The 13,355-nt window shown below is 40.7% G+C and overlaps 1 protein-coding gene across 1 annotated transcript in view; it reads right to left on the bottom strand.

Annotated features, from left to right (window-relative positions):
• Positions 1 to 101: 101 nt before the first annotated feature.
• Positions 102 to 13,355, bottom strand: part of abi3bpa (ABI family, member 3 (NESH) binding protein a) — a 19,224-nt gene continuing 5,970 nt past the window's right edge. The window contains exons 6-19 of the mRNA XM_030787526.1: positions 11,520 to 11,614; positions 9,809 to 10,502; positions 8,629 to 8,790; positions 7,835 to 7,885; positions 5,195 to 5,257; positions 4,421 to 4,546; positions 4,208 to 4,297; positions 3,694 to 3,903; positions 2,785 to 2,890; positions 2,475 to 2,554; positions 1,477 to 1,506; positions 1,016 to 1,174; positions 355 to 477; positions 102 to 217 (exon numbers count right to left, since the gene is read on the bottom strand). Coding sequence (XP_030643386.1) covers positions 102 to 217; positions 355 to 477; positions 1,016 to 1,174; positions 1,477 to 1,506; positions 2,475 to 2,554; positions 2,785 to 2,890; positions 3,694 to 3,903; positions 4,208 to 4,297; positions 4,421 to 4,546; positions 5,195 to 5,257; positions 7,835 to 7,885; positions 8,629 to 8,790; positions 9,809 to 10,502; positions 11,520 to 11,614 — 2,105 coding nt within the window. The remainder of the gene's footprint in view (positions 218 to 354; positions 478 to 1,015; positions 1,175 to 1,476; positions 1,507 to 2,474; positions 2,555 to 2,784; positions 2,891 to 3,693; positions 3,904 to 4,207; positions 4,298 to 4,420; positions 4,547 to 5,194; positions 5,258 to 7,834; positions 7,886 to 8,628; positions 8,791 to 9,808; positions 10,503 to 11,519; positions 11,615 to 13,355) is intronic.

The raw sequence follows: 13,355 nt of genomic DNA, 5'->3' as shown, positions 1-13,355 counted from the left end.
GTATTCAAGCATGATTCTTGCATGCTAATGAGCTTCAGTAACTTTAGTTCTGTGCAGGTCACTCTCTATCCAGGAATGCCGTCCATCACAATAATGGCATTTTACCACTTCCCTGGGATGGAGGTTCCACACTCGTACCAGGAGGCGTAGTTGATATGAGTGCCACCTCCTATATCACCAAAGCTCACAGGTTCCTGACGCATAGCTCGGTAATACCCTGAGACATAGAGAGGTAAGATGTGATATGTGTGTGTGTGTGTGTGTGTGTGTGCACCTGTGTGAATGCTGTTCTTGTTTTGGAGGGTAACTGCACAGGAAGTGGTTGTGTGTGCGTGAATGTGTGTGTAAACAAACCTTTTTTGCGGGGTAACTGGTCTTGTGGTAGTTGACTTCCTGTCCTTCCATCCAGAAACGAGTCAACAAACTGACAGTGGTCCTCCCCGTTGCCAGCTAGGTCTCCTATGTCATAGAACTTACCTAGAGAGAGAGAGAGAACAGACTTAGCTTCCCTACCAAGAGACAAACCTGCAGGTAAGAGAAAGTCTAGACGTTAGAAGTATTTAAGGTAACAGAGTTACATGAATCTGTTATTGAGGCAATGGATGAGAATTTGGATAAAATGAAAAAACAGAGCGGGAGAATTAAAGGCAAACGCACCAGAGAAAGCAACAGAAAAACTCTGCATTCAATTTATCAGCATTTCTCAGAGGACATTTCACAAGACTCAGACACATTTCCAGGGACTCAGGACAATCAAACGTGCACAGATCAACTCTGTTTCACCTCACAGCAGCTATGAATACAAATTCAATTTGATCAAATTCAGTTTCAAATGATGAAACACAAATTCAGATTTACAAAATTCTAATCATAGTGGCACATTTATCATTCCATCCTAAAATAGCAGTGGGGTAGAGTGGTCAGCCCCACCCTGGTCCTAAACTGGACTTGCGAAAGTGACAAGTAGTATGTTCTCAGTATATAGGAGAAGAACAACAGACAGGCAGTTACTGACCGTTGAGTGAGTCGCTCAGGTAGATTTTGTATCTCAGAGAGTTGCACAGCTGTATGCCCACAAACTTGCGGTACCAAGTCCTCTTCACATACTGTCTCCCACTGCACTCTGAGTATGACTCAGTTTTGAATGAGTATGATGACCAGATGGCATTCTTACCTGTGCAGGAATAAGGAGAAACACAGTGGATTCCTGTAAGCCAAAGAGTTTTCTTAAAAGGACTTTTTTTAAAGGTCCTGTCCAAAGGTTACTTTTAGAGAAAAACTACTGAAAAAGGGAAGTGCATGCAAAAACATGGCTTGGCACTGTTAGTGGTCAAGATATGACCATATCATGATTGCCCCTGTTCTTAATGGTAAAAAAAGTCCCTAATAAAGAATCTCACTGTAATGTCTCTTTCTCTTTCTCTCTATCTGTGACCTGATCTCTGTCCCAAATGTGTTTGGTTCAATGGCACTTACTTGTTCGGTGGTCACTCACTCGTGGGTCCGCTGCAAGAAACAAGAAAGAGGTGACATTTATTGTCTTACGCATTACATGAATGTCAGTATAATTACACCACCATCTGAAATGTTCAGTCTCTGTTAGTAGAATTACGGCACCATCGACGCTATGACATTGCAATTACGCTCTTGTGTATTGTATTATATCACAATGAGTAAAATTACATCGCTGTCTGTATTACTGCAGCACTTTCTGTACTGCAGTTCATTCTAGAATTTCATTCTGTGTACTCTTACATCATTGTCTGTTGAATTACACCATTGTTTAAGGTACTGTAAAAGTTTTAGCTTGAAAGTTTGAGTTTTCAATCTACCTAAAAGCTATCTTGATATTCTGGTGAACCGTGCTGTTGGCATTGTCCTTGTGAGTAGCATCAACAGAAAAAAATGACTCATTTCACTAAGGACTTTGACACACACATCACACAAGATTTAATGCCTCAGTGCAATATAACAAGCTACTTTATTATACCATCATATGCACACAGTTAATGTTAAAAGATGTAAATGTAGTGTAAAGGTACCGTAAAATGATCAATGAGATAATCAGTGACTGCCAGGTCATGTGCTCTTAATATGGAAGGAGAAGACAGTATAACAATGGACTAAAAGAGGCTTGTATGTCTGAATCAGTTAAACCTGGTAACCCCACGCTTAACTCAGATTTCACAGTTTGTCTGACTGAGCAACTGAGATGAAATACATATATACCTGTAATCATGTCATTAGTCCTTTAGTGGCCTTTAGTGTGTATGAGGTATAAGAAGAGTATACACAGTCTCAGACCAAGCTGTACTTTAGTTTGCGTTGTGAAGAAGGAGTGAATAAATGTATATTGGCTCTATTTTGAATGAGATAGCTAATGTTATGTTAGCAATTATTCAATTTAGGATTGCATGTATGTTTGTGTGTGCATGCATGTATGTATGTATGTATGTATGTGTTTCTGTGTCTACCTGATTCTGTACTGAACGTGACAGGTTGGCTAGTGGGGCCTGAACCCAGTTCGTTCTTCGGGGTCACCTTGAACTCATAACTGAGAGAAAGAGACCAGAATGAATAGTTATCATATCACATAGTCTTTTGACATCGTCTGTTGTGAAAGGTGTTGTATGCCTCAAACTGAATCAAAGTGAATGGAATCCATGCAGACACTGAGAAACAACTGCTCTATTTGACAATTACTCCAAAAATGTGTCACACGACTGTTGTGTGTGTGTGTGTGTGTGTGTGTGTGTGTGTGTGTGTGTGTGTGTGTGTATGTACCTGCTCTCTGGTTTTAGATTTTCCACAGCTGTGTGTGTCTGGTTGGTTGTCAGAACTGACACCTCGTCACCGTGCGGTCCTTTAGTGGAGGTAGTGACCTCATATTCTGTCACAGAATCAAAGCTCAGTTGGGAAACACTGACTAAGTACACAGAAGACCAGCCATCAAAACAGAGTAATCCCAGTGTTTTCATAAGTGCATACAGACATTTTAATGTGGAGTTTTAGAAGAAGAAGAAGAAGAAGAAGAAGAAGGAGAAGAAGAAGAAGAACTTTATTGATTACACAGTGTATATGTAGGAGCAGTGAGCGGTGAAATTCAACCTCTGCATTCGACCCATCCTATACACCCACATTAGGAGCAGTGAGCACACACACACTAGAACCTGTAAGCACACATACACTAGGAGATAGGAGATAGGAGCTAGGAGCAGTGGGCAGCTGCAGTGCCGCACCCGGGGACCAACTCCAGTTCGTTTTGCCATCCGGAGAATCCAGCGGAAACACACGCAAATACAGCGAGAACATGTAAACTCCACAAAGAAAGGACCTGGGATGGCTGAAATTCAAACCCAGCCTGTGAGGCAACAGTTCTAACCACCGAGCCACCGTGTTGCCCGGTTTGATGTAATGCAGCCTTAATTTTACTGAGAGAATAATGCTGGAATTTAATATGTACTAATCAAGTTCAGCCTTAGACATTCCAGATGTGGAAGTAGTACCATGCCATATCTGAAAAAAAATTCTCTTTGTTGAATTTTTCAATTTATAAACCGAGAAAGAAAGGATTTCATTCCATCCATAGATGGTAATGTTTAAAAGTTATATAATCTAATTCATTACCATAATTCTTTACATTACGAAGCTGGTCTGTGGTCTTGTGAACTGTACCCTGCATTTGTGTGTTACCTGTTGTTTCATTATCTGCTTTCTCCCAGTCCAGTATGATGAAGGAGGGACAGCCCTCCACAGTTACCACGGTGAGGTTGGAAGGTGGGTTTCTGGGCGGAGCTGTGACATTTATGTCACTGACCTCCTCCTCAGGGAAGAAACTGAGGGAGTGAGTGATGGAACAGGGCTCATCTGGATGCTTGTCTGTCTTGTAGATCACATGAGGGGCTAAGGAACACACATCAGCCAATCAGAGCGCATGAAACAACATTACAACCAATCAGAGATGGGAAGTTAACAACACACACAAAAAGTGCAGTCAATCAGTGATCAGGAATAAATTGTGTAACTGGTCAAAGGGGATAAAACAACAGCACAGCTATTCAGAAATGAGCAAACAAGATGATGATTGTTCATAGAGCAGAAATGATCAAGAAATTAAAAAAAAGCAAATGACTACATAGTCAGTCAGAAGTAATTTACCAGATATGAATTAAGTTGAATAAGGTATTATTGTATTCGAGGCTCTTACCAGTGAAACGTTCCTTCCCCTTGTTATCTACCTTAGAGGAAGGGACATGGCTGAACACTGATGAGTTATCACCTGTGTCAAAGTTACTATCTGAGAGAGAGAGCGGAAGAGAGAAAGAGAAGCATCAGGGAGGAGGGGAGGATGAGGATTATGTGGCTGCTTGTGTGCATGCCCTTATCCATTGCCCTTATAAAGAAGTACATTGGCTCATACCATTGAAGAGATGGAAGAGTGTGGTTGTCCTTGGCACATCTTTATTGGCGGGTGTCTTTGTAGTCGTAGAGGTGTAGAGTTTCGGGACAGGTATTGGGTCTTCCTTCTTCAGATCAATTACCTTCTCTGAATGATTACAGAGAAAATTATGTGATTTGAATGTCCCTTCTCACTGCTCCAATAGATGTGACATAAAATATTTGAACATCTGAAGACACAGTATGCACAGTCATAAGTCAGTGCTGAGAATTAATTGTATTGCGCAGATAAACACACTTGCAAGCAAACCAACGTACACATTAATTATTTTAGATGGGCTGCATTTCATGTTTCTGAATAACAAACTTTATATAGTATTTGAACCTGACATGACGAGAAAGTTGTTTGGTCGGAAAAATGTACTTTTCAGAGGGACTTTTTTTCCCATTCTGCCAAATTTGTAATGTCCAGTCACATATTCCCAGTCATGTGAGGTGAGTTACATAAATACAGATTTTTTGAGGCAAGCACGCTACACACCACGGGTTATGGTGAAAGGTGAAACAACACAATGAACTTAGGGTAAAGTGTGGTTTACTTAACTCACCCTGGTGCCTGAATATATGGGACCACCACTGAGTAAGTGGGACACTGGCCAACTCACTGATTCAGGGCAACACAACCATTTGCACTTGTTTGGACTCTGTGTGACTCTGGAGACCTACTGTGGGTCTTTTCGCTTATTTTCAGACTAATGTTGGTCAGGTGTCATGAGTCATACCTTAGAGTCCTCACCTTTTTCCTTGAATTTCCCCACCAGGTTGGACTTTTTCACAGAAGGTGGCGCTGAACCAGAGCCTGGAAAACACAGTTAACAGTTAAATTCTATCTATAATTCTAAATTGTTTGAAAAGCACTGAAAAACCCAAAGGAACCCCACCTCCTGGCCAGTACGCTCCTTAGTAGTGTTACCAGTGATAGCCTCTGTGGGTACTGAGGTATATCAATGTATGGAGATTTCTGATTGCATTTGGAACTTGTATTGGAACTTAACTGAACTGTGTGCAAGCTTAGAGCAAAGGTCTTAAAGGAACACAAGGAAGGATACCCAAACTGCTCAGTGCATGTATTACTTTAGGAAAGGTAAAGAAAAGTATTTTGGTTGAATTTACAACATCATTACTAAACTAGAATATTTTGCAAATGTTTGTGTTCCAGATAAATATTGATCTTCACTTGTATTATCAGTCATATTTTGTCTTTTTGGTTCATCTTTCCATAAAGAGTGAAAACTATAAAAGTTACTCCTGCAGAGTTGTACTCTTCTGTTTTTTTTATTGAGATTTGAGTTTAGTTGAGAATCTTTGCCCATATGTCAATAAAAACCCCAAGAAAAGAAATCAACACCTTCAAAAACCTTTAGACCTGTGATGGTAGATGAAAGTTGAAAAGATGAAAGATGACATTTGAGCCCAGAGGGTTGTTTTGTTGGTAAAATTTAGAACAGAAACAGGAAATCAAAGATGGTAAGAGAAGCTTGGCACATAGCACAGTAAAAGAACAGAGGCCAGATTCCTCACAATCACAGTATTGTGTGTGTGTGAAATAATCCAAGCCAGGCCGTGAGGGTCTACAACTGCTGTCTGGGCTTTGAAAAGACTTCAGCTGGGTCTGCACCAGCACCAGGACAGAACCTAAATGCTAAATCCCAACAATATATAAAACAGAGAATGCAGAAAGATAAATGTTTTCTCTAAAGGTATATGTGAGCAGTTAATGTGGTTCTTACAAATGCAAAGTCTTATGTTTTATGCATAAAATGTGTCAGGATTTGAAACTTGACAAAACAACAGTCTTCAAGTTGCATAGAGATGAAACTTGGTATCCACTCTAAAGAGCTGGCAACTCTGTGAACAAAACATTGTCTCTGCATTTGTAACTGGAATGTGGAACAGCCCTACCACATTTATGATCTGGAGTCTAAATCTATTTTTGTTGACATTCGTGCAACAGCAGGAAATTTAACTCGGAATAATCAACACTCACAATATTTCTCTGTCTCCAAACACTGTCAGAGAAAGAGTACGTATTTCTACAAGTATTCTCTGTGGTTAGATTGGCAAGGTTTCTATTGTGATGAATATTAGTTGGAGTTTTCAGCTCTACAGGAAAGAAGGGTGCATCCAAACTGGCTTGGCTTTTAGTGCTTTAGTCATCTTGAAAAACATTTATCATGAGCATGGACTCATGGGAAAGAAAGAGAATTAAAGAAAGGAAAATAAAAGAAAAAAGAGGGGAACCCTACCCAACTGATTTTGTTATTACATGTTGCCTTTTGAAGGACTGACTTCAGACCATAAACGGGGAGAAAAACAACGCATGGGCCGACTTCCCAACACTACTTGGTAGCCTTTTTTTCACTGGTTGATCTGTCATGCTTTTCAGGTCTGGAAATATGTTCTGATAGAAACAGCACATAAATATTATATCTGGCCAGAGACTGGTGTGAAACACAGCTGCTTGGGATTCAGTCTCTTAACAGGAGGAAATCTTGGATCAAAAACAGACCAATTCCAAAATTATCACACCAGTACTGTTGCTAACATTGTTTAAGGTTCCCTGGGATGAAATATACTAAAGTTACAGAACCTGTTATTTTAAGGTAGGATAGTGCAGGGTTTTCCTGATCCCCCTGGAATTCAGCCAGTGTTAAAAGGGCCAACATGACACCTGCTAAAAGCTGGAACTCTGGCTATGTTATGAGTCTTCAGATAAGAAGAAACAAATGATCTCTGAGGAAATTAAGCAAGAAGAGTTTTAATGAAGAAAAAATGTGGAGTCTGGTTATTTTTCAAAGTAATCGGTTTCGTGAAATTTCATTTTATGTTTACAGCAAACTTGACTCATGAGGTTTCATCTTAAACATATCCAAACAGATTCTCAGCACAAAGGCAACTTTGTCACATAAGGATATGACCGTCCCTTGGATCACTTCCTAACCGGACTCAGGAAACATATCTGATCACACTTGGATGACCCTTACAGCTGGACAAGTTCAGGACAAGCAGGATAGCCTGCATCTCTCTTTCTTTCTTGCTGTCCTCTCTCTCAAAACCAGAGACAGCTCAAAAAGTGAAGCATTCAGTTCACAAGCGTGAATGTATTTTTTGGAGCCAGAAGCCAGTAAAGTTAACTGCTAACTGTGTACTTTCCAACTAAAGCAAAATGATGTTGTAAAATTAGGTTGTAAAAAATCATTTCTCGATTGTATCTGCGTCATTTGAATTTCAGGGCTGCAGCTCTACCTAAACAAGTTTGAAGATGATGTAATTGATCAACTATGTTTAGTGCTAAAATACAACTACATCTTAGGTAGTCATTTGTTTTTACACTGAAAATTGTGTAGCATGAAGAGGATTTGAGATGTGTTTTTACCTTGGACTTTTTTAGACTGCAGCAGCCCCTTGTGTCGTTCCCCATTACCTCCTGGGGGAACAGAAGGAGTTAATTATGCACAACGTACACTTTTAAGCCTGAAAATGCAAACCATACTTCACACAAAAACATACAAATCAGACACACAAAAAGTGTTCAATAACCCCCACATACCTGATACTCTAAATCACCCTAACCATTCTAAACATTTCAGAAATATGCTGTAACTACCCTAAGGCAATGCCAGAAACCTGCTGCTAACATAACCTCATGAGAAAGAGACAGAGAGAGAATTGCCAGTGAAAATTCACAAGAAACAGAAAATAACGAAATGTTTCATGCTAAATTTTACAGTGTCATCCGAAAAATCTCTAAGGCCTTCCAGGGAGCAAATCATCCGTTTCCACAAAACAATGTTAGGAGGACAGGATGAGAAACAGATTTCTGGCATGGACAGCTGAGTTTTGTGTGTGTGTGTGTGTGTGTGTGTGTGTGTGTGTGTGTATGTGTGCGCGCAGAAAGTGTCTGAACAGAACTATGAGCCTGAACAGAGCAGAGACCAGCATGAAATATACCTCCCAGATAAGAAAATGTGACATGTAGCAGAATACAGTAGATAATAAGATGATAGATAGATAGATAGATAGATAGATAGATAGATAGACAGACAGACAGACAGACAGATAGATAGATAGATAGATAGATAGATAGATAGATAGATAGAATTTTTGATTCCAAATTGGGAGACAAAGTGATTGAATAGTAAAAAAAGAGAGAAAGCGACGTCACGTTACCCCTTGTTTTTCCTTGGAAGGTGTTTTTGCGAAAAGGGTGTGGCTTGATTTGATTGACAGCAGAGAGAGGAGCGGGTTGGTGACGTGGCCCTACTTTCTGTACTGCTGTTGTAACTTGGGAGAAGGGCATGGAGATGGAGGAGTTGTTCCAGATAACTCGACCTGTAAACACAACAAGAATTTTTAGCAACACGGACAACAGCTGGTTGTTATGGAAACAGCCTTAAGGGATTATCATGATGATGGTGATGGGGAGGAGGTGGAGGATGACGACAATGACGATGATGAAGGTTGGGTGGGAGATGAAGGAGGAGCCCAGAACTCAGATCTGTGTGTCAGTATCGTGCATTTGTAAAGTTTAAAGTTATTGTTTTTGTGCTCTGCAGTCAGTAATTCTGTGAGTGGCAGTGCTCCAGAGATAGATAGTGACCACTGTGAAAGAGAGAGGCATAAAATGCAGGATAGGATAGAGTGGAATGGGTGAAGCAGGACAGGGTGATAAAGTGAGAGGAAGTGGATGAGGAAAAGGAAGAGATTATGCCATTGAAATAGCTGTGGTTGGGAGAGAAACAAGGCTGGAGAATGGGAAAGGTGTGGTCAGAATAAGGTTTTGAATGGGAGTTTGATGAGATTTAGTGGGGATCATATTTAAATGCGGTGGATGAACGGAGCGACCTTTTGTGGACATCTACTTCAGCTGATGTGAGGACAATGATGTCTAGTGGAGGTCAGTTTTAAGTGATTTAGAGGTAATGATCTTTGATGTAGATCTGTTCCAGATGATGTGATGGTAATTGTCTTAGATGTAGCTTTAGATTAAGTGATGTAGAAGCAACAGCAATGGATGTGGAGGTTTCTTAAGGGAAAATAATGGTATTTAGAAGGCGTCCATTTTTAAGGTGGTGAATCTGTGAGTTACGTATGTGGATATCCCAGTTTGTGCTCCTGTAGGTGGCGTGATAAGGAAGCAGTACACTCATCCAGTGGCATGGATTCACATTACATTGCAATGGTTAGAAGAGCCAGACGTGATGTATGCAGTCCATGTGAATAAAGCGCAGTTTTCAGTCAGTTGAATAATGAATAGTCGAACAATTAACAGATATCTTTGACGGACGATTTTGGATTATGAAGTGGTACATATCGGTTAAAACACAGTTGTAAACTAGGGGAGGTTTACCCGATTGACTGACTGGTTCCTGGATGTCAGTAACTGGGTGCTTGGCTGCCCCAGGTTGGTACAGGGTGGTGATAGGTGGCGCTGTGCTGTGTGATGTTTGGATAGCATTGAGTGGTTGTTTACGAATGGGGCTGGGTGAGTGTTTCTCTGCGGGGGGTAAGGGAAGAGTAGGTTGTGGTTCTCCAGGGGAGTTAAATGTGGTAGAACTTGGTGACCATGGGATGGTGATAGTTTGTAATTTAGTGTAGCTGTGCGTGTGGTTTTCTTTAGGGGGTTGGTTTTTGATAGTTCTGGGCTGCTTCTGAGGTGGGATAGTGCTGTATTGATTTTGGGTGGCTATGAGATGGTGTTTTGAGGTGTTTTGTTGGTGAGTGGATGTCTTCCTGCTCAGCAGTCCTTTAGAAGTGTACACTTTGGGTTTGTTTGAGCTGAGAGGGGGTTTGTTGGTGTGTTTTTGGAGGCCAGATGTAGTTTTGATAGCATTAGTTTGGTTCTGAGTGGTAGTCTGGGGTTGAGTAGTTGAGCGGTATTGAGCTGTGAGTTGGTGTTGAGTGGTGGGCTGTTGTTCGCTTGTGTGAAGGTGAGATGTACTAGGCCAGTGTTGAATTTTTGGTTGTTGGCGAGATGTGATTATTTGGTGTTGAGTTGTGGGTTGGTACTGAGATGTGCTGGGTTGATTTTGAATTTTGGGTTGCTGAGGAGTGGATTGATATTGAATTATGCTGGGTTGTTGAGTAGTGGATTGGTGTTGAATTATGCTGGGTTGATGAGGAGTGGATTGCTGTTGATTTATGCTGCGTTGTTGAGTAGTGGTTTGGTGTTGCACTGTGCCAGGTTGATGTTCAGTTGTGCTAAGAGGGTATTGAACTGCACTGGGTTGGTGTTGTATGGTGCTAGTTTTGTGTTTGGGTCTTCTGAGTTTAGTTGTGGTTGGTTGGTGTTGAGTTGTTGAATGGTGGTAGGGTGTGTTTGATTTGGGTTGAGTGGTGGTCCTGTTTCGAGGTATACTCTGTTGGTGTTTAGTTGTGTTATGATGGTTTTTGATTACGTTAGATTTGTGTCGGGGTATGCTAGGCTGGGGCTGTCTTCTTCTTGGTTTTGGTTTAGTTGTCCTAAATTGGTGATTGCTTGTAGGATTGTATTGAGTTGTCCTGGGCTGGTACTGTGTGATGAACTGGTGTTTAGTTGTGCTAGGTTGGTCTTGTGTTGTAACAAGGTGATGTTTATTGGCAGTGGGTTGGTGCTGTGTGGTGGCTGGGTGGTGTTGGGGTCTCCTGGGTTGGTATTTATTTACACTAATTTGGTGTTGATCGGTTGTTTTTTGTTTGGTAGTATCAGGGTGTTGAATTATGGGTTGGTGGTGAATTTTAGACTCATGTGGGGTTGTGTCAGGATGGTTTTCGGTTGTGCTAAGAGGATGTTGAATTGTAACATGGTGTAGAGCTGTAGGTTGGGGATGACCTGTAAACTGATCTGGACTTATAGGAAGGTGTTCTTTTGTTGGTCCATAGTGAGTTGTACTTAGATGGTGTTGACTCGTGCTAGGATAGTATTGTGTTGTAGGTTGGTGTTGAATTGTTTTTGGTTGATATTGAATGTTGGTCTGACGTTGGCTTGTACCAGGTTGATACTGAGATATGCTAAGACGATGTAGAGTTGTTGTAGGTTGGTACTGAGTGGTAAGTAGGTGTTGAGTTGTTGTCATGGGAACAGGGAGTGTTGTGGAGGGAAGATTATAGGGGAGAGGCTGGGCAGATGTGGGCGGAGCCTCCACAGAGGAGAGAGCCCTGACGTCGACGCCTGGTCCTGTTAAAAGACAGTAGAGAAAGAGATGACAGCAAATGTGTATGTATGTGTGTTTGTGTGTGTTTTCGTAAGAGAGGGGGGGGGAGAAAGAGAGAGAGAGAGAGAGAGAGAGCACAGTGCATTCGAACACTCAGACTGAAATGAAGACATCAATAGGTCAGTATTGGTGAAGCTAATGTCGGTGCCCTAAAATAAGATACAACACAACCGGTTGGCTCACATGATTTAGAAGGAGAATGTAACTGAATAAATCATAAAAGGATACTGCTGAGGCTGTACTCAGTGTTTAGTTAGGATTAGGTTTTAGGATTTAAGGTTGTTGTCCAGAAAAATTCTATGACAAACAACACAAAATGAGAAAAGAAAATGAGAAAAAAAATGAGAAAGATTTCATGCTCTCTATTTTGCTTCTCCCAATTGCAGGTGCATTTCTGTACAACTCATCAGTTTACTCATTGAATCTGTGCTCAATTTTTCACTTTTATTATTTGAACAGTTTTTCAGACTAAACTGCTTGGAGAACCTGATATCTAGTTTCCTCACATTTTTTTCAAGGATTTTTTTTTTTTTTACCCTCTTGGATCTTTACAAAAACAGAAGGTCAGCGAGCTACAGCACTTGTTTTCTGAGCCAACACACACATATATATAGCAAACATTCATTTTAGTGTGAGGTTCTAGAGATTAGGGATCAAAGCTTTGAGATTTACGCCTGGAACACACTGATGTCGTCATACACCGTATAAAATGGCCAACACCTGAGATCAGGCAGCCAAATCTTGAAACTCAAAAAACGCAGAAAATGATCTGTCTTCTGCCACTCAGACTGTATACATCTCATTCTGTAAAAAATACCTATATTACCACGAACCCAAAAGTCAAAGGAGTGTAGATTGGAGGTGACACAAGCACTCCTGTGTGTGACAGTAAAGATAACCTTCAAAACATTAAGGCCGCACAGGTACAGGGCAATATGCACTTGGAAAATCAGACTTACTAACAGAATGATTTAAATGTGCTATTACATTGATTTCAGTCAAAATATTGTTTAAAGACAGTTGGCTCTTTGCTCTATTGGGGTTGATTTTCTCCACTGGTCTCTCAGAAAGGCATCACCGAAAGCAGATGCATGAGGTCATAAATAGGGGGATTAACAGAATCGGATGAATGAAATAGAAAAACAAAAGAGGGAAGCAGAGGGCTGTGTCTGAGTTTGAATTAGAGAGGAGGATCATTACCCAGAGTGGTCTTCTCCAGACGAGGTGGACTGGTGTTTCTGAGAGTAGGGAGAGCTCTGTCCTGAGTCCTGTTTCGACGGACTGAGAGATACACTGAAACTGTAAACGCTAACACATATCCTCTCTTTTGTGTGTGCACAAATTTATTTTGATTTACATGCACAAATGTATATTTCACAGCTGAGAGAAGTTAGTCTCCAAGAAACACTGTTATTAGTAAATTTGGGAAGAACAACCAAAGAACAAAAAGCAATACATTTACGTGATTAATGCTTTGACATTTACATAACTGTATTTACATACATTTACATTTATTTCTATGTACATGTCCTTGGTAATGGTTTTGGGGGTCCTCAGTCATAAATACAAGAAGCCAGCAGACTTTGTAATATTAGACAGATTCATTTCATAAATGAGGAGAAGGAGACACAAATATTTGGATGCTAAGCACTCTGTAGTGTTTGGTTGTGGACTGTTGATGCAGTGCTTTTATTTGGCTTTTGT

This window comes from Chanos chanos, chromosome 10, assembly GCF_902362185.1.
Source record: "Chanos chanos chromosome 10, fChaCha1.1, whole genome shotgun sequence".
Lineage (NCBI taxonomy): Eukaryota > Metazoa > Chordata > Actinopteri > Gonorynchiformes > Chanidae > Chanos > Chanos chanos.
This window is presented reverse-complemented; position numbering and strand designations above follow the sequence as displayed.